The sequence below is a fragment of the Centroberyx gerrardi genome, chromosome 11 (assembly GCF_048128805.1).
Source record: "Centroberyx gerrardi isolate f3 chromosome 11, fCenGer3.hap1.cur.20231027, whole genome shotgun sequence".
Lineage (NCBI taxonomy): Eukaryota > Metazoa > Chordata > Actinopteri > Beryciformes > Berycidae > Centroberyx > Centroberyx gerrardi.
The window spans coordinates 16,145,127-16,164,593 of record NC_136007.1 but is presented as its reverse complement, the minus strand read 5'-3'; the positions used below and the strand labels follow the sequence as shown (position 1 = coordinate 16,164,593).

General features: G+C 41.9%; 3 protein-coding genes across 6 annotated transcripts; all 3 read right to left on the bottom strand.

The window, feature by feature from the left end:
• Nucleotides 1-121: 121 nt before the first annotated feature.
• On the bottom strand, nucleotides 122-9,348 carry LOC139910731 (zinc finger Y-chromosomal protein 1). 4 transcript variants are annotated; one of them, XM_071898122.2, is made up of 8 exons: nucleotides 9,173-9,348; nucleotides 6,510-6,621; nucleotides 5,861-6,175; nucleotides 4,643-4,792; nucleotides 4,048-4,176; nucleotides 3,805-3,939; nucleotides 3,520-3,663; nucleotides 122-2,699 (listed from the first exon to the last, which is right to left on the bottom strand). In XM_071898122.2, exons 2-8 carry the CDS (start codon nucleotides 6,589-6,591, stop codon nucleotides 1,396-1,398), a joined length of 2,259 nt encoding a protein of 752 aa, XP_071754223.1. In that variant the 5' UTR covers nucleotides 6,592-6,621; nucleotides 9,173-9,348; the 3' UTR covers nucleotides 122-1,395. The 4 variants fall into 4 exon arrangements, with proteins under 4 accessions (XP_071754223.1, XP_071754224.1, XP_071754225.1 ...); XM_071898123.2 differs by having other exon boundaries at nucleotides 6,525-6,621; XM_071898124.2 differs by lacking the exon at nucleotides 3,805-3,939.
• A 1,308-nt stretch (nucleotides 9,349-10,656) lies between these two features.
• On the bottom strand, nucleotides 10,657-12,511 carry LOC139910761 (diamine acetyltransferase 1-like). The gene is made up of 6 exons (XM_071898176.2): nucleotides 12,304-12,511; nucleotides 12,068-12,119; nucleotides 11,848-11,931; nucleotides 11,659-11,760; nucleotides 11,465-11,505; nucleotides 10,657-11,348 (listed from the first exon to the last, which is right to left on the bottom strand). The coding sequence occupies exons 1-6, from the start codon at nucleotides 12,367-12,369 to the stop codon at nucleotides 11,181-11,183; spliced, it is 513 nt and encodes a 170-aa protein (XP_071754277.1). The 5' UTR covers nucleotides 12,370-12,511; the 3' UTR covers nucleotides 10,657-11,180.
• Nucleotides 12,512-15,044: 2,533 nt separating this feature from the next.
• prdx4 (peroxiredoxin 4) lies at nucleotides 15,045-18,321 on the bottom strand. Its single transcript, XM_071898273.1, has 7 exons — nucleotides 18,037-18,321; nucleotides 17,233-17,350; nucleotides 17,012-17,128; nucleotides 16,055-16,177; nucleotides 15,486-15,616; nucleotides 15,281-15,315; nucleotides 15,045-15,166 (listed from the first exon to the last, which is right to left on the bottom strand). The coding sequence occupies exons 1-7, from the start codon at nucleotides 18,242-18,244 to the stop codon at nucleotides 15,116-15,118; spliced, it is 783 nt and encodes a 260-aa protein (XP_071754374.1). The 5' UTR covers nucleotides 18,245-18,321; the 3' UTR covers nucleotides 15,045-15,115.
• Nucleotides 18,322-19,467: the final 1,146 nt, after the last annotated feature.

Sequence of the window (19,467 nt, the reverse complement as noted above, 5' to 3'; positions counted from 1 at the left end):
TACTGGCAAAAGTAGATCTGCGTGGGGGAAAACAAAGAGTTCAGTCTGTAGCTTCATAACAGCGGCACCAGATATTCCATCCCTATTAAGGCCAGACAGACATATTGGTACACTGATGTGATTGGCTAATATTTGCCAATGTTTTTTTCTTTTTTTATACCAGCCTAATATCGGTATCAGCTCTTATCCACAGATACTGGTGCTTGCAGAATACACTTAGTCCATGATTAAAAGTATATTGCCATGTCAATCCATATGAAAAACAAGTTTGTTCATAGGTAAAGGAACCAGCCGCTCGAACAGCTTGTCATCACTAATCTTTGTTGAAAGCTAGACATACATTTTTCTCTGATCACAAAAAAGGCCTGCGTCTGCAAATGAATGTAATTCTACTCTGATGTTGGATCCAAAAATACTGTCAGTCAGGGCTTCATCTCTCTACTGCTTTGGGCATTCTCATTCTGAACGACTCGTACTGCATTGCAACAGAAATTTCAGACAAGTGTGTAATGATCAAGCGTTGGGGGGTACTGATAGCATTGCAATATGGGTGCATATATGAACTTTTATTCACTACCATGATACATCCACTATTTCATTGTGTTTTTCATGTCCATAGGCCCATATAACCAAAGCTGAGAATGATTGGTATTTTTTCTCTGGGTGCTGTACATAGCCAGCCTTGTGTTTTTTTGTTAACAAAACAAAAAGCAATATGTTACAGAGTGGTGGGATCAGAGCACCGGGAAGCACAATAGATACTTTTCTGTCATTCTCTCTCGCTCTCTCTCATACACACATGCGCGCGCACACACACACACAAACATACATACATACATGTAAATACCATACATGACTTAATTACTGCATTCATCATCTTCAACAAGTTGGCAAGTGCTATTGGAAACAGGTTCCTCAACCATACTGCTGTGTTTAGTACAGAAAACCTAACTCCATTTTAACAAAACGACGCAAACCTTTTGCAAATAACGTTTCAGTTGTGAGACAAATAATTAGGACCATCATGATTTAGAACTGATTGCTGCCTGCAAAATTAAAAAAGGTGTATCTACAAACAGACCAGAGACATCTGCACAATCTGCCATGCACACTGTCACCAGCAAGGGACATGCAGTTAAAAGTGCAAGTCTATGGAGGGGTTCTGTTGCCTATTCTGAAGAGCATTAATGTTATGTACATATTTATACATTTCTGAACGAACATTAGGCTGAGGGTCGTAAAAAGAGCGAAACAATAAAACGGACTAAGTGCAGCACGCACACACATCACATTATTTTAATGTGAATCAAGTGTAGTGCTGAGGTTGCAGTGATTGTGGTGTGATGGTGGCTGCAACAGTGTTCTTTGTGGTGGCACAGTATTTGGCCCTGTCAGTCACTCTGCCTGCACCACGTCCTTGTGGTGGCGCATGATATGCTGGTTCTTCTCCGAGGGTCTTCGGAAGCCTTTCGAACAGATCTCACAGCGGTGGGGATAGTCTTTTGTGTGAATGGAAATCACGTGTCGCTTGAAGCCTGAAGCATCCCCAGTGCTGTAGTCACAGTACTGACACTGGTAGATTCTCCTTTCTTTTTGCCCCTTGCCAATAACCACAGTCACGCTGCTGGCCAAGCTGGCTGCGCTGACCCTAGTGGGTGCAGCAGAGCTGCTGGCACTGCTGGGTGCAGCCTTTTTAGGTGTTGCAACAGGAGTATGTGTCTCTACCGTCCTCTTTACCTCACTCTTTTCAGGAGAGGCCTGTTGCTCCTTAGTGTGGACAGACAGGATATGGCGACTGAGAACAAAGGGGTCTGCAATTTTGAAGTTGCAGTGCCGGCACTGGTGGAGTTTCTTGGTGCGGTGGGACACCGAGTGCTTCTTCAGTTCAGATGGCCGGTGGAAGCCTTTACCACAGACGGCGCATTTGTGGGGATAGTCCTTGGTGTGAACGGATATGATATGGCGTTTCAGGTCACTGGAGTTGGAACTCTTGTGATCACAGTGGGCACAATGGTGGGTCTTATTCTCCTCATGTGTCAGTCCATGCTGCAGTAACTCCTCCTCCTCGGCAAAGGTCTGGAAACAGCGCTCGCATTTGTATGGCATCTCTTTGCTATGCTTAGTCTTGATGTGCGTCTTGAGGTTCGAGGAATCGGCTGACTTGTAGTCACAGTAGAGGCAGGAGTAAGGCTTCTCCCCTGTGTGCGTGCGCATGTGTTTCTTCAACTCCGAAGGGTGTCGGAAGCCCTTGCCACACTCCACACAGATGTGCGGGAAGCTTTTACTGTGAACAGCCAACAAGTGCCGGTTGAGCAGTCCTTGCTCAGCAGTTTCATAGTCACAGAACTTGCATTTATGCATCTTGGTGGCTGGTGGAGGCGCCTGGCTCTTGGGCTCCCGGTGGTGGTGCTGCAGTCTGTGAGAGAATAGCGCCGCCTGCTGGTGGAACTCCTTGCCACACATTTCACACTCGAAGGGGGCCTTGCTGCTCTGAGTGTGCCCCTCCATGTGGTTGTGGAGGCTGGCTTTCTTGTTGGTGGTGAACTCACAGTCCGTACACTGGTACTTTTTCCTTGTCAGAACATCCTGGTGATGGTTCTTGGTGTGGCGTTTCAGGAAGCCTCTTGACTTGAACTTTTTGCCACAGAGCATGCAGGGGTATACTGTCAGAGGCTGGCCATATGGACCGATGATGATGGCTAGAGGGAAATGACAAGAGGGAGAGAGAAATGAAAACATGGCCAGAATCATGGTTGTCTAAACAGTGACTGTTTGTAATGAGTGTGGACAAAAACTTGTTGTTGAAGGCCAACATATTAGCCACTTAGCCTGTGAACTCTTATTTCCAAAAGCTGAGGTAACTATGGCGGCAGAGAGGAATGCGTTTCAGAGAAGAATGCCACTGTCAAATGCAACGGATGACAGCATTTTATCAGAGTGCACACATTAGCAAAGGAAGCAAGAACGAGCTGCCACTGTGAGTCAAGCTGCAACCCCGGGGAAGCCGTTGCTGGGACAGACAGAAGAACTGGTGGTCGATGTACTGATACTGCACAGCCTTGCCCACAGAGAGTGATTGAGAGAGCAACTAATGGGACCGTGCACACTGCACAGGGTATCATTGTGTGTTACTCAATATCAAAGTGTCAATGCACACATGGACAGCGGCATCTTTAAAACATTCCTCTGCACAATCAACAGGATAAACTGGTGACAGAGAAACACAGCAGCTGGACTGAGAAGGCAAATGACTAACAAGCAAGTCCTGTCAACAGGGGGGGAACATATTTCATCCCTAGTGTAACCACAGTCTTCTGCTGTTGGGCACTGAGCAGCTCCACTGGAGCAGCTGGGAACTAAAGGCCTTCCTCAAGGTGGTAAAATGGTTGCCATTGAGGAACTGAAGAGCATTCATCATTCAGATTTGCAACTAGTCTGGGAATTTACACTAGCGGCCTTCCAGCCACAGCACCCCCACAGGCTAACTCACATATCCGTTAAGTTTCCACTGCCCCTTACCTGTCTGGACCTGCCGAGGCTCCGACCGCCTCTTGTTCTTGTTGCGTTGTCTATTTATTTCGTCAACCCCGTCCGATTCATCGATGTGCAGCAGAGCGCTGGCTGCACCATTTCGGTTTTCACAACTCTCGCTATCCTCGGCACCTGTGCGAGCGACAGGATGTCATTAAAACAAAACACAAAAACTGGCATCTGTAATTCTTAAGCTGCGACACAAAGAGACATGGTATGATGAACAGGCTTCCAGTGTTGTTTTGAAATCAATTTAGTAGATGGGGTGCTGACCATAAGCAGCTGCCCAGGCCACAGGCATGAAGTCCTTGCTTAGAGACACACTGTCATACGAGCGGTCGTGAGTTACTGGCTCCTCACCTCCTACCACCACCTCCATATAAACCTCATCAGTCACCTTGGACCCACCTGCAGATGAGCCCAACATGTACAAAACCAATGTGTCATAGCGACGTTTAGTTTCATGACAATCATCCCTATGCAACGGAAACTGCTTGTTAGATTTGACCGACTCACCATGGTTTCCTTGATTGTGATGAGAATCCCCCACAGACATGTAAACCATCTTCTCTCTGAGTGTTTGGCCCGAAGACTCCGTTAGCGCCACGCTCTCCGTGTCGCCATCGCTGATGTCAACTGACTCTCCTGTAGAACCAACACTTAATAAATCCTCACATAGTCAAAACAACTGCACTTACCCATCCTCAATGATTTGTATTGCACAATTACACAAATTAGGGTTAACCTAACCCTTTACAATGCAATCATGGAATTGTATTGTCCATTACACAACAGCTAGTTTCAGCCAAGCAATCTGGTCAAAACTGTGCTGTTCATTTCCATAAAACATGGCTATCTGTGATTTATCGGTTGCTATGCCAATGGTGGTAACTGGAGCTAAATACCAAACTTAACTGTCCCCCCAACCCCCCATTTTTTATTCTTATGCATATATGCCACTTTGAAGAAAACCTTTCAGAGTACATGTGGTGACCATTGTATAAAAGCCATAATATCTAACAGGGCATTCTTTACTGTGATTTTGGGTGTTGCTGGTACAGTTTGAGCTTCCATCAGTCCTGCCCGGGGACGCTGAGGACTTGCGACTCACCCATGTCGTCCTCCCCGGAGTCGGCCTTGAAGATGTACACCTTTATCACCTCCTGCCCATCCTCATCCTTCTCCACTTCCTGATCCTCCACAGCCCCCTCCACTGTTACCTCAGTTCCATCATCGGACACCATTTTACCAGCCTCGTCCACTTGTGGGGGGAAAGAGAAAGGGAGAAGGACATTGTAAAACTAGAGAGCTACACATCACATATCATTACAGAGGTAAAGGTTTGAGTGATCAGCCATCCATGAGCTGGTGAAAACATCGTAAATTCTGCCACCCGTATCAGTTGTTTAAATACCTAAATTAATGGAGGATATCTCCATTTATTTAACAATGACTGCAATGAACTGAAACCTTTTTTTTTTTGGATTATGCAACTTTTCTACTATTTCAGACAAAATTGACTGAATACTTGATTCTGATTGGCTGGGTGGACATTTGTTTTCGAACCAGATGTCCAGCTTAGAAGTAGTCCCAACAAAATAAAATCATGGCTTAAAATGAAGGCGCTGATTAATATTTCCACCATTGCTTCCAACGTGTCTTGTCCCATTTTCATCCCAATCAGCCCGTAGCCGTTGTCTGCAGTCAGGCGTAACCTCTAGAGGCAGCAGTACACCAAGGACACTGCCACACTGCAAAGTTATGCTAGCCAGTTATAAGATAGGCCAAAGTTTCATTCTTGAAAACTCTTCCTATGTAATTGATCTTAAACATTTAATTTATACTAAAAAGGTATCACTGTGGCTATTCATTACATGGCTATGTAGCAAAGATATTTGTCATTTGACACAAAATATTGATTTATAATGATTTATTACAAGCTAAAGCAATTTCCAAGCTCCCACCAAAAAATACTCCAGCAGAACGGAGTCACGTCTTTTTGGCACAAGGTGTCGCGAGTTCATTTGATTTGAAATCAACATAATCGACTGCACTTCTCGACTGCAGAATAATATTAGATGTGAACCAGTGATCTGTTGTTCAGTAATATCAGACCTCAGAAAGCGTTCATTGACCAATCAGAATTGAGTATTCAACAATAGGTGGTTAAAAAACAAACTAATATTAAAACCACTTTTCACTATTGCATTACAAACCATTTTTTCTCTAATGTAGAACAGCCTATAACCTGTAAAACCACTATTGTTTTTTTTTGGTAATAGCATAAACACTACACCTCTACAAGAGCTAATAGAAGTGGTAAACTTACAAGATATCATCAGATAATCTCCACAGCCGTCTTGGTCCTCCTCCTGTTGCTCTGGATCCAGCCCATCTTCAGGGATGTCTCCCATGGCAACGCCTTCCTCCTCGCCCTCCAGGGCCATCACGCAGGTTTCTACAGCGACGTCTTCATCTTCATCGCAGTGCACATACTCAGACACCACATCCTCAACGGCATCCTGGATCACTAGCTCGTCGGGGGCAAACCTGTGAACCGCCATTCCTTCCCCCTCGCCTTCTGACACCAACACAGTCTCTTGTAGCTCCACAACAAACTCCTGCCCACCGGCACCACCCTCATCTGGAACAAGCAGGATTAACCATTTAACAGTGAAAAGGAACTGTGTGTTATTCTTGAGTGTTTTGAATGGTATGTCTTGGATACTGGTTCCTTTGGATGTCTTGCAGCCATAATAACTTCTTTAATATAATTATACACAGCAGCCATAACATCATAATCTCATTACGAACAACACTTGATTAACTTATGCCATTACATTTTTTTTTACAGTTATCTGCCAAACTGAAGGATCCCTCTTCTTGAAGTATCCCAACATTACAATGTTCAGTGGAGCTCACACATACCCACAAACATACCGTATATTATGTGGTAAATGCAAACAAACGTTAATTACAGTATGACCAATTACCCGATCCGTGTAAGATTATTTTAGGCTCTTGAGAATGTATTGCAAGCCTGGTGTCATCCTCATCCATTGTCCTCGCACTGCATTTGTCACTGGAGAGCTGAAAAGCATATGATGAAAGGTTAAGGCTAGGCTTAGATCTTTACTAACCAAAGATGTTGAAAACATAAAATGTACAAAACATCAAGACATCATTCAAGCCCACAATCTCGACTCCGCCTCACCATCCCATACAACTGTTTGTAAACCTTATTACTGTAACCATTTATTACCATACTATTTATTACTGCTGAAGCAGTTTTTACACAATCCTTCACTTCGTATGTCTGCACAACTGTTTTGCAGACTGCTGCTTTTTAACAACGCGTTTTCCCATGCTGATACATTATTCCATGCATCTCATTCTATTCAGTATAACTTCCTCGTAGTACATTGGACCAATGCACTACAGATCACCCAATTCGCTTTCCTCTCCAACTGCACCATAATCCACACCTTGCTCAAACGCACATAGCTGTTGAATATATATATGTAGCGTGATATGTATCGTCTGCTGCTCACTGTATGTCGTGCACTGTCCCTTTGCACTGTGTGCGGTTCTGTGTTCCTTTGTACTGTGTGTTAGCACTGTTAAACTCTGCAAGTAGTCAACATGTCTCTGCACCAATGTCACCAAGCCAAATTCATGCGAGTGTACTTGGCAATTGATGCGATTGCGATTCAAAAGATCAAGTATAATTTATAACAGAACAACAATGTTGGACATAATTTGAACATCATGCTTTTAACCTACGCAGAACTGTGTAATTTCCTTTCACAGATGTAGGCTACCCAGTGAAAGCCAGAGTGTGCTTGTTATGCATGCTCCGTTGAGGACCATGAACACAAACATGGAGTGTGTGTTAATTTGAAGATAGCATGTGATTCACGTGATAAAGAAATAAACTTCATTGGCCTTCTGTTGCACTGCTGGGAGACCACAGCCTGAGCTGGGCCCTCACTGCAAAAAACATCCATCTTAACAAGTCTGGTATTGAGTTTATTTTGTGTACATATGTATTGCCCTTCTGTGGATCTGTTAATATGAATATGATGCACATTTTGCACATTCTGTCCACACACTTCCACTTAATTAATACATTACAAATGTAACTGTTGGCTGTGTTACCTTTGATATCATCCCATTTGTTCTATTTATATCCTGTTTCACTTGCTGTATCCTATTTTTTGCTGCTGAGATGACCCAATTTCCCACGGGGATCATCTAAGTTTTATCCAATCTAGCATCTTGTTTTCCTCAAAAGTAAAAGTTAAAAAAAAGAATCTGGCATAATAATAATTTAATTTGTTTACAATGCAATCCAATTTTCATCTGTTTTGAGAATCTTCTAGAAGCAAGCAACATATCTTGAAAGAGGGCAAATTACACAGTATCAAAATAATCTAATGATTCAAGTAATTTGCATTGGAAGCCAGTGTAATCATCTGTCAAACTTGTGAACTTGTTTTAGGAAAAATAACAGTTTAAGACTCAATAGCAGACTAGATGACTTGATAAGCTGGATATTTTATGCAGCGTTGATTGTGTCTGCGGCAAAGGACAGCAAATGAGAGGATCAGTGGCATTAGAGACGTCCATAATTGCACCATTACTTCAGCTAACAGCTACAGTGATTTCTCAAAGACAAGCCGTACAGCCCAGTTGGCTTCATCTCCACAAGGCTGAGGTGTAAACCTGATATAATGCGACACACACGGGTACCGAGATGTAAACACTGATGTGAGCGATGCAGCCGGGGTGCCATTTAATTTCCACTGCATGTACCATCCCCCACCTCCAGGTGGAAAATGACAACGGTGTGGAGATGTGGCGCACAACACAGCAGCAGCGGTGTGTTGAAAGATGCTGCTATGAATTAAACCCAGCAAGGATGGACAGACTATCTGCATTAATCCACTGCAGCTCCATGCAAGTCTAAATACAGCGTGATGATGACCAATGAACCGATTTACATCTCCCAACTGATCACACAAGCAGCACTAATTTACAGACACCAAAACCAACCTAATGCTCAAAACATGCATTTAGGAGACAGCTGACTGCACATACACACTCAATGTACTCTCTAAAGTAGGGAGGAAAGTAAATTTTCACCGCGGAGCATGAAAGCTGATATGGCTCTGATAGCTAGCTAGCTAGCTAGCGGGAGGAGGAGGGCTCCACAAACGCCTTCTCCACAACCGATTTTCAACACAGAAGCGTGCGCCATTTTGTTAGCTTGATGTCTGGACGAATATGAACTTTAATAAACATTGATAATATTTAATTGAGGTGGCGAAAACATGTACAATTCTTCCGTTGCAGACATGGGTGCACTTCGATGCAAAAAATTAATTACAATTGCTTTGACCAGACAATGAATACCCTCTCATTATTTTCCCCAGGATGGCTAGCTATCCGGCTAGGCCTGAATTACCGATTATGGCCTCTATTGAGGCCTGGGCCTGAGAAGAAAAGGCCCAGCCCTTTACGGCCTCTCCGACAGAATAAAACAAATCACAATACGCATGCAATAACACAGAGATATACGCGCATAAAGGCCAACGGTTCTCTGTAAACGGGCGCCCTACGAGCAAAACGGCCTGCATACCAGATTTATGCTGCACGGATGGCCTCTTTCCGCTTCTCGGTTTCCCAGGCCGCCTGGTTTCCCCAGACTCGGGCAGGATTCAATCGGGAATTTTGTGTTATTTGGGCGGGCCAGAGAGGAGCAGAGAAGGAGGGGCCGGCTGTTTCTGGAGCTCCGCTGAAAGCAGGACGTCTAGAGCCAAATCTTGTCATGCTACAGCCCCCTGCTCCTCCAGCTCCGAGGCCGCCGTCAGCACTACACGTCACAGCCTGAGACTAGCAGGAAAATGCGGAAGGGTTGTGGTGGAAATCACACTGGCAGTCACCAAACAGGCCATACTTTCTGAAACCACGCTCAAGCCAAGAAGTGTTCAAACACGACATTTCACAGCGTTTAGTTCAGTTAGTCCCCATAAGGTGCAGGCTGTTTTGTTAGCAGCTGTATTTCAGTTGGCCAAAAATAGTCTCGTCTGCAGTGATGTAGTGGAAAATAAAAAAAGGTGTGTAAACTATGACCTCGAGACGGTGATCATCATGATGAGGCAAACATCCACCATTTAAACAAACCGCAATTATATTTTCTGAAAAGCGCTGACTTATGATTTTTCTCAGTTAAAGACCCCATTGTTTATATCAGTTTCATCACAAAGATATATGTAAGGCTAAAAAGGTGTCTTTTAAATGAGTTTAGGTAGGTTTACCCTCCACTTCATACATGCTGGTCAGTGGTTTTCAGTCTGCCCGCCAACAATTTAAACCATTGAAAGGGAGGTAAGTGTCATCACTTCAGATTCAAGCATTTCATAATTTATAATCATAGCAAAATCAATGCATTGCTTCTGAATTCCCAGTAAAATGTACAATAACCAGAATATAAATTGAATTAGTCTGTATTTGGTGAGATTTACTTACGTTATGTTAGTAAACAAAATTTCTATTATTATTATTATTATTATTATTAGGCCTACTACTACTACTAGTAGTAGGCTAGTAATCACCTCATTCCATAAATTAAAAAGCAAAGTGAAAGCTGGTGTTTTGCTCTAGCTGGGGTGACAGACAAGGCAGTGCCCAGGAAAGCCCTTATTCTTGTTGTAAAGGAGTTGGGTAGGGACAGATCAGCTTCAGGTGTTGTCAGGAGGCCTGGCTATAGCATCTGCCATGCTGGTAGGTCCAGTGTGTGCAGTCTGATGGGCTCACTTCATGTTGGTTAGGTGTCTGCAGTGGCATGCCTCAGGATTCATTCCTGGGTACCCTTGAATTCAACAGGCTATTTATTTGAAAATGTATGTGATTAAAGCCCTACATTTCCTTTCAGTCACAAAAATGTCAGTGCAAAACATAAATATTTCTATGCATATATCCATGAATCAAAGGTACGTGAGAATTTTTCAGTTGTTAAAATATGAAGAACATCTGACTATTAAGAATAAATAAACACCCTTATCATTCTGCTGTGCTGCACATGGCAAGCTTAGATAAAAACACAGTTCACTTCTTTCGTTTTATCAAGCAAGGAATTTTATGGGGGAACTTTGCCCTGTTATTCACAAAGTGCTACTCAAACAATACCTTCTTATTCAATTTTGAGCATGGTGTTTGACAATAAATGAACAAATACGCTAAAAACATATATCTTGAACAAGTAAACTAAGGCTAGCTTTAGGACAAAAGCATTTTAGAAACTTTGAACACTTGTTTTTCTCTGAGCTTATCAAAACAAGTCCACATTTAATCTTCATGGCTAGACATGCTGCATAACATAAGATGGAAAAACAAAACACAAATTAGAATAATAAGTAAGTAGAATAAAGCAAAACATGAGGTAGAGCTTTAGCATGAGTTGTGTGACCTTGAGGTCGCATCACCAACAAGCAGAAGTCTTTCTAAATTTTAGACCAGCAGAAATTGATATTGAAGGTAACATGCATGGAGGAAAGTCGATTGATAAATGTATTTATTGAAACTGCCAAATTACTGACAGCAAAACAGGATCATTGTTATCAGTAATCAGTACAAGTCAGTCAGCTCTATTTGGAAGTCATTTTTAGCAGCTCCTCCTTATCAATCGCAAAAAGACGCCAGCCTTCCTCAAAGGAGAGATCAGCTGCTCCCCTGCGCTTGTAGAACTCGATAGACTGCTTGTTGTTTTCTGCTACAATGAAGTGCATGCTGCTACAACGGGTCTTCACGGCTGTCTGAGGGGGAGCAGATAAGAAAAACATTACTAGAAGCAGCAAATGGAGTACAGAATGCAGTCAAAATGAAGTTCAACCTATCACCAAATGAAGAGCCACTATGTGGACTACTGTACCTCACTCAGAAGCTTCAGTATCTGTGAACCAATGCCAAGACCTGGAGAGAAGACAGCAGATTAAATATACAGACTGCAACTAAAGCAGTTTAGGGGACAGTGTTAAAATGCCCCTTATTGCTGCAACAGCCTCTCCAGAACTGATTAACCTTTACCACCCATCATATAACATCTGACATGTCAACCTGCCTTACCCCTAAACTCCTCCATGACATAGAAGTCCTCCAAGTAAAGCAGCTTCCCAATCCAAGGGTCGTATGTGAAGTAGTACATGGCAAAGCCAATCACAGTGTATCCTACAAAAAAAACATAAAAGAAGCTTATTGTATGATTCTCACATTCTAGAATGTTAAGTGCATGGCTATTTGTTTGTTTGTTTTTACCCTCTGAGCTCTGTTGATCTTTTGGAACTTCAGCAACAAAACAATGGTAGAACGGATGATCCCCAAAGCCGTCTTCAAGTAGATCTAAGAGTGAGACATTGACCTAACTTTATTTTCTTTGTAAGAATATATACATCTAGGTAAATAGAATAAAAACATAGGTAAATATGTGTATAAAATATGAACATAGTTAAATATATTGAAGGGTAAAATAAAGCACCTTTCTCGGTCAATATGACCTGCTCCTCCATCTCTTCAAATTTAGCAAGTTCCTAAAAGGTGAAAAGAGAGAAAGGAAGCAATAAAGCAAATGAATTGTGCCTATCCCACATCTGAGGAAACATGACTAAATTTTAACTAGAACCTCAGTGAATTAGCATATTTAGTTGATTTGCCAGCAAATAGGCCACATATCTTTTTGGTTGACAAAATGTTAGGCTATGCCATTTAGCTTACCTTTATGAGTCGCAAGATATCTGACACGTCCTTGGGTTCGGCCTTCCGTAATATAAACTTGTCCATTTTCTCTTTTTACTCTTTTTTCCTTTCCTCACTAGTCCTCTGAATGTAAAAGTAAGCAAAATCTGTTTCTTCATTCGCTCCTCAGGAGTTCACCCCCCGACAGTAAATTTAGAAAACCTAATGCACAATTGCATTGGCCCCTTCACACAAAGTGTAGTGGCTTCACTGAGCACCTCCACCCTTTTTATGTATTCCTATGAGGAAGTAAATGTGTTCAGAAATCCATATTTGGGCAAACAGCCCTTTAGATCATGCCTCTGTTTTTTTCCTGTAACTGCTTATCTTTATGTTGGTCACAGTGCCTGACTTGAATGTTGTTGAGAAGTTAAATATTAACTTGGCCTAGTATAGATGAGTACATAGATGAGACCACCTGGCTGCACATATAGTATGGGTACACAGCTGAGTAAAGAGTAACTTATATGTGGAAAAAGTGTGAAATCTCTTTCTCACAGAAATAAAAGATTCAGATTGTCTGATTGTTTTTCAGTAGGTCACTTCTGCTTCTGCTCTGCAAACATTCACAGAGACGCACTGACACAGACACACAAACACAAAGTCATGTTTTTTTAAGATAGGAAATACGTTTTTATTGATGGCCACTTTATGTTTATACAATGGCTAGTTATATGGTTAGCTTTCTGCTGACATCTCACCTCCACTATGTTTAAAAACAAGTTTGTAACCTTTCATATTGTTCATTATGAACAATTACTTTGAATGCTGTGTCCATTTTCCTGCCATAAGAAAGGTGAAAAATGAATTTGTTCAGGTCATCACTCTAAGAATGAGCAGGAGGTAGATTAATTGGTTAACTACTGGCTATATAAGTTTTGTTTATAAGGCACATGATGACATCTACCATCCAACACTATGACAAACTGCATGAGGTGAGATTTGTCATTGGTTGACCTGGAAAACACTCTTACTTAAACAGATTCATGAGGCCAAACAGCCGCTAGACAAATCCAAGTCCAGTGCCATAAATGCTGCATGTTTGGAAACATGGCTAAACTTACAGTTACCAAGTAGCATTGATGGTAGCCCAGGAAAGTGCCTTTTGTGTGTATGCATTTGAGATTTTGTACTGATGGGGTTAGGGTTACCTTACCTAACTCAAACTTTACTTGCACAGTGCTGGAGTCTTTGGATAGTCCCCATCTGAACTAGAGTTTGCTGCTTCTCACATCACATCCCTGCCCTCTGGTGCTTTGCTAAAGAAAAGGCAACCTGCCTGCCACTGACCGTTTACTGCTTTAGGGCCCGGTGTGGCCAAATGACTGCATAACAGATTACCAGATAGCACAATAAAAAGCAGTCTGGCATGTCTTTTTGAGGGCACTGAACAGAGTCCTGTAGCTATAGTTGGCCAGTTTTCAATACCTGTCTTTGAAACAGGCCAGTATGCAAGTTTTATTTTTGCTACCTTTAGTACCAGGGAAGAAACCAACAAGCTCCCTAACCAACCTGCCATTTAGTGTGTTTTTTTGCATGTATTTTAGTTACACTTCCTATCATGGCCTCTTCATGCAAGGCCCTAAAGCTCAAGGTTAAGCATGAATGTTTCTCCCTCTTTATAAAAAGGTGGTTCATTTGTATATTCAATTACTCAATGTTAAATTACAGCAGGCGGTTCCAAAATCAGTGTTCCTGAACCGTTTAACATACAAAATTCAGATCCACCCCAGTAGCTGTCTTCAGCTTTTTAATAGTTCAGTTTCATAAAATCCACCGACACTGTTTTCTCCACAAGCTTCAGTAGAGGAAGATTAAATAGACTTGCAGTCAACTGTCCAATGTGCAGTACAGAAGCTTAGGCACATTAATTAACACACACCACTAGTCTTTTACTTTGCATTTTGTCCTCTGAGCACTGCTTTTCTTGTCAGCTGTGGCTGCCATTTACTACACTTTCACTTTCCTGTTCCTATGTTATCTAGAATTCTGCAAAAAAAAAAAAAGTTTCATGTAGGTACAGGAATATGGCTAACGTTGCTTTCATCCACCTCAGGCAGTGCATTTTCATAATGCCATTGGACTTAACTTTACCTTGAGAGCCAACAACTCAACTCTCAAAAAAAACAACTGTGGGAAATTTTAGGCAACTGTCAGAATAACAAGCTCCAATGGAATTCACATTTAACATGTATTGACTTTTTTTGGCAATGTCCAAACTCAGCTTCTCTGAGGTGCTGATAAATTCCTAAAAATACATGGAAAAACTTACTCAAAATTTGTAATTTGTACTTAGAACACCCCTAAATATTTGTTCTTCATTCTCCGAATAAAAACTCAGTGAAGGGTGGCTGACTCAACCTGCACTTGGAAAGGTAAAAATTTTGATTGACTGTGCTTGAGCAAGTTCAAAATAGTCATTGTGACCCCCAGCAAGTATGGTAACATGTCTGACTACAATCGTATTTCATCACTGCTTCTTTTATCGTTTTATTGCCCAGTTCTGTAATACTTTGTAATCAGCTGTTGGCTTGCCGCCTCAGAGAATCTGCCAAACATTCACTGAATTCACCGTCAGTGGCAGCTGTTCCTTCCCAGTGTGGTGCAGCCTCTGAAACTTTCAGGGTTAAAAAGCGAAAGTCATGAACTCAGTTACCATTTCCTGTGGTGTTTCAGTCAGATGAGCTGGTAAATTCCTAAGGACCAGACAAGACAGCATCTTACGAAAAGGTCTTTATTTGAACTTTTAGTGAGTGGTGGCTTTCACAGACTGGTAACACAGAAAGGCAGGTCAGTTCAGTTTATCAAAATACTTCAGCTTGCCCGAAGGGTCTGGAATAATCTGTGGGAGAAAATGTGTTGCATTAGAACACAAGAAATATTTCTTAACATACCAAATGCATACCTACACCACAACCGCATACACTAGAACATGTTATCAACCAGTGATACTCACTGTGTCACTGCCTGGCTTCCAGCCTGCTGGACAAACTGAAAAAATGACATCATTCCAGTCAGTACCTTAAGAGCAACGGCTCAAAGCATCCTCTGAAAACCAGCTATTAGTTTCACTGTGCTACTGAATGACTCTGTCACAACAATGGAACAAAATGGATGTATGACATTTATTAAAATTGTAATTAACATTGAGATTCATGTACCTTCACCGTGTTTGTCAGTGTACTGAAAGGCCTGGACCAGCCGCAGAGTCTCATCCACAGATCGTCCCACTGGCAGGTCGTTCATGGTGATCTGCCGCAGCACACCTTTGTCATCAATGATGAAGAGCCCCCTGAGAAAGACAAGGACAAATGGGACAAGTGAGACAAGTGAAAAACACAGTAACGTTCCCTTGTATAAATCTTTCCACTTTTTCGGTAGGAAAAATCCCCATGTAGTGGGGCAATTTAGATGCACATTTCAAAAAAGTTAGTAAAAGCAACAAATTTGATTCGCAGGCAGTTCAAGATGTTACAGAAAGATACAGATATTGATGCCAGACAAACTACAGTTTTGGAAATTCTGACATACCACAGCTGTATGAAAGCTGGTGTATGTCCATGATTATGTGGACTATATAGGAAGACCGAGGAGAGATGTTGAAACGATCCCCACCTATCATTCACACCTGTTCCTATAACCAATCAGCTCTTATTGACTCCTGCAGCAACTCAACTCATATGAAGTTAATGATCTACAATGTAATGTATGTATACATGTGATGCTGTACCTGAGTGTGTGTCCCTGGTCCTCCAGGAAGACTCCATAGTCTTTGGAAATCTGGTGAGTGAGGTCAGACAACAGTGGAATTTTCATTTGCCCAAGTCCACCCTGCTTCCTGGGGGTATTGATCCTGTTGATAACAAGAAATATTAGAAAAACAGACCTGTGTGTGTACATTTCCTCAGACTCTTTCATTCTACTGTGATCCAAAATGTCTTTAATTTTAGCCAAGAGGGCAGGAGCACAAATTAATCAAACCAAAAACAAACAATCAGGCTACAACATTATCAAGACAATAGAAATGCTGAGGAGCGAGAGAGGGAGAGCACATAACAAAGGTTTGGATGGCAAACAACTTTTTCACACACCCCACATCTACCCAAAAAATCATCTATTAAGACTAAGAGCAAGAGAGAAACTAGCTCATTAAGTTTCAGTCTTTCTCCCTGCTATTCCACAGAAGATGAAGGGTCAAACTGTTTTTAAGGGACAGTCAGTAGAGCAGAATCATGGTCCCTTAAACTATGCTGACATCCAAATGTTTTTTATGTGATATAAACAAATGAGAAAGATCTTATAATTGCATTATGATTAAAAAACAAAGTTGACCAATCAGCCATAAAAACAAATATGCCATGACAAGTGAGGGCTTTCAGAGAGAGGGTTCAGTTGTCTCCAACATGGAAAGACAAAGAGCTGATGCATTCATGTACAACAGGTAAACAAGTGCAGGTATTAATGCTGCAGCAAGCAATTTTCTTCCACACTAAAATCAAAAGCATGGCTTGTTTCTAAAATAAAATGCAACAGATTCTTAACATATGGTTGAAATAGAAAAGAAAATTCTCAAGTATTTCCATCATGGCACCAACTCAGCCAGGCTACAATGGTTTCTATTATTTGACAGGAAAACCAGATGTATAGAAGTGTAGATTGAGTATGTTTAGTGGGATGGAAAGCTTACCAGGCCAGGTGGGTGAACTGGGAGTCAACAGAGCAGGCGACCACCTCTGCATTGATGGCCTGAAACTCGTGCACACGGTCGCTGAATGCAATGATCTCAGTGGGGCAGACAAACGTGCTGCAAAAAGGTTAAACAAATACACATAAAAACCCACAACCTCAGAGCCAAAACTCAAATGTAAAGTCATTATGGTATGAACGTCTGTCTCAAACATTACTCACAAGTCCAGGGGGTAGAAGAAGAAGACAAGATATTTGCCTCGGTAGTCGGACAGTTTCAGCTCCTTGAATTCACTGTTTATAACAGCTGTTCCTTCCCAGTGTGGTGCAGGCTTGGAAACTGGAGTGGGAAAAAAAATTAATCAAACCATGAGTATCAACCATAACTGTCCTTTGGATCATCCATGACCTATTCTTTGTTTGTGCAAATGTTCAAATGTCATTTCTGTTATTTTATGCGGGAAAATAACAGATTAGAGATTATGATTGAGCTTCACCACTTCCTCTATAGTGCTTTCTCCACTTCCTGTCAACAACACTTCACCCGCCCCCTTGTTAGAGGAACACTGTCATACTAAAATCTTCCTATGTTAACCTGTCTATGATATTAACCAGGCTTGGTGCTGTGCCACACTGCCAGGAGTGATTCAGTCGTCAATATCTCCGGAGGGGCGGAGGGAGGAACACAACCACTGAAATTCATAGAATGACGTGTCCTACCAAAGTGGTTTGTTAAAAAGTTAGGCCCACTGTTAAAAGTGGCGATAAAAACCCCACACTGCCTTCTCAGAAATACACCCAAAGTCACAGCCCATCACGTGATAGCATAAACTACAAAAAGACACTGACATTTCGCTGGCTGTTGCTTTTGTTCTGACTGTACGGGGCACCGCTGCAGGACAGCCAAGCTGTAGCTAGCACTAGCTGCAACAGCACCTGCGTTGTCAGTGAGGAAAATTACCATGCACCTTTTGTAGTTTGCAGCCAGTGGACAATGCAACATAATGCTACGTCTCGGGAACTCACTTTTCGCTTTGCTGAGGTGCAGGGAATGGTCCGACACAGGCACACGGAAAGCCTCCCCGGGGTAGACGTGTCCTCCCGCGTAGTTGTGGCACTGGGAGTTTTTCACATTTGCGCTTTCCTCTGCAGATGTGGCTTTGGTGATGAGGAGAAGAGTGCACAGCGCACAGAAAACCTCCTTCATTGTGGTCGCGTGGGGCAAAACTTCCATTCCGCCGTTCCTTTGAGAGCACCTACTAGCCACTAGCCGCCTCAACCATCCACCAATCTGGCAGGAGCTGTGCAGCCTCATCCGGTGCGGCATTTCAAAATAAAAGCACGAGTTCTATCCATCAAGGCCCATCCAAATTTTCGAGGATGTGGGCTGAAGCTGGACCTGCTGTGTGGTTTTGAATCACCATTAAATTTGTGATGCACAAAAAGACGTTAATAAAATCACACAACTGTAGTTGAATCTCTAAATAATTATATATATTTATGTACACCTGAATACATTATGTAACATGAAAATTGAAGGTGGTTTTAAAGCCCCAATTTCAGGGACGTATCAAGTGTTTCAGAGAAACAAGGAAGGTCTCTAGAGATGAGACTTCTAGCCTTGACATTGCCCATACTTTAAATATCTTTATAGATTCCTTGGTTCCAGTCTGACCACGTCAGACTGGAACAGATAAATCTCTGGTGTTCTTTCTTCTCTCCCTGCTTATTGTGGTACACAGTGAAATAAAACAACAGAATGAGTTATTTTGTCCATTCAAGGTGAGTTCAGTTTCACAGTAAATGAGAACCTCCTGCTTCAAATCAAATCATTGTAACCATTTCTAAATGGTGCCAATAACATTGTCCGAGCCATTTTAGGATTTCTATGTGGAATATATGCAAAATTTTGTCTTTGTTGTTTTTATTTTGTCCCACTGCACAGAAATACATGTTTGGACACCAAAATATATTTTAATTGCAACAATTTTCTGGAAGAAATGGTGCATCATTTGAAAAAAAAATTAGTGCCAATATCTTCAGCCATGACTGCACATTAACTTTCCTCTTCATAGTGGAATACATCCTCCTCATCCTCAGACTGATGAAGCTATCTGTATTGGGGCTGTCGAAGAACCAAATGGAAAGGTATGAACATGAAAACCATGCCCCATTGCATTTATACAAGTGCAATGGCTATTTTTATAGTTTTCGCAAATGAGGTACATACAAACACGGGCACGCATACTCCTTCCAACCATTTTATTACAAGGGTACACAGATAAAACCAATGTTTCCATGTGCGTTTCCTTGTATAATCTGACATCAGCAATGTAACAGTTTACCACAAAGACTCTCATAGGTGTTTTTCAGTTCTATTAAAACTGGTACACTGACATTCTGAATTTAATTTTATCATCTTATTTCATTAAGCACTTGTCACATTACAGAGAAAAG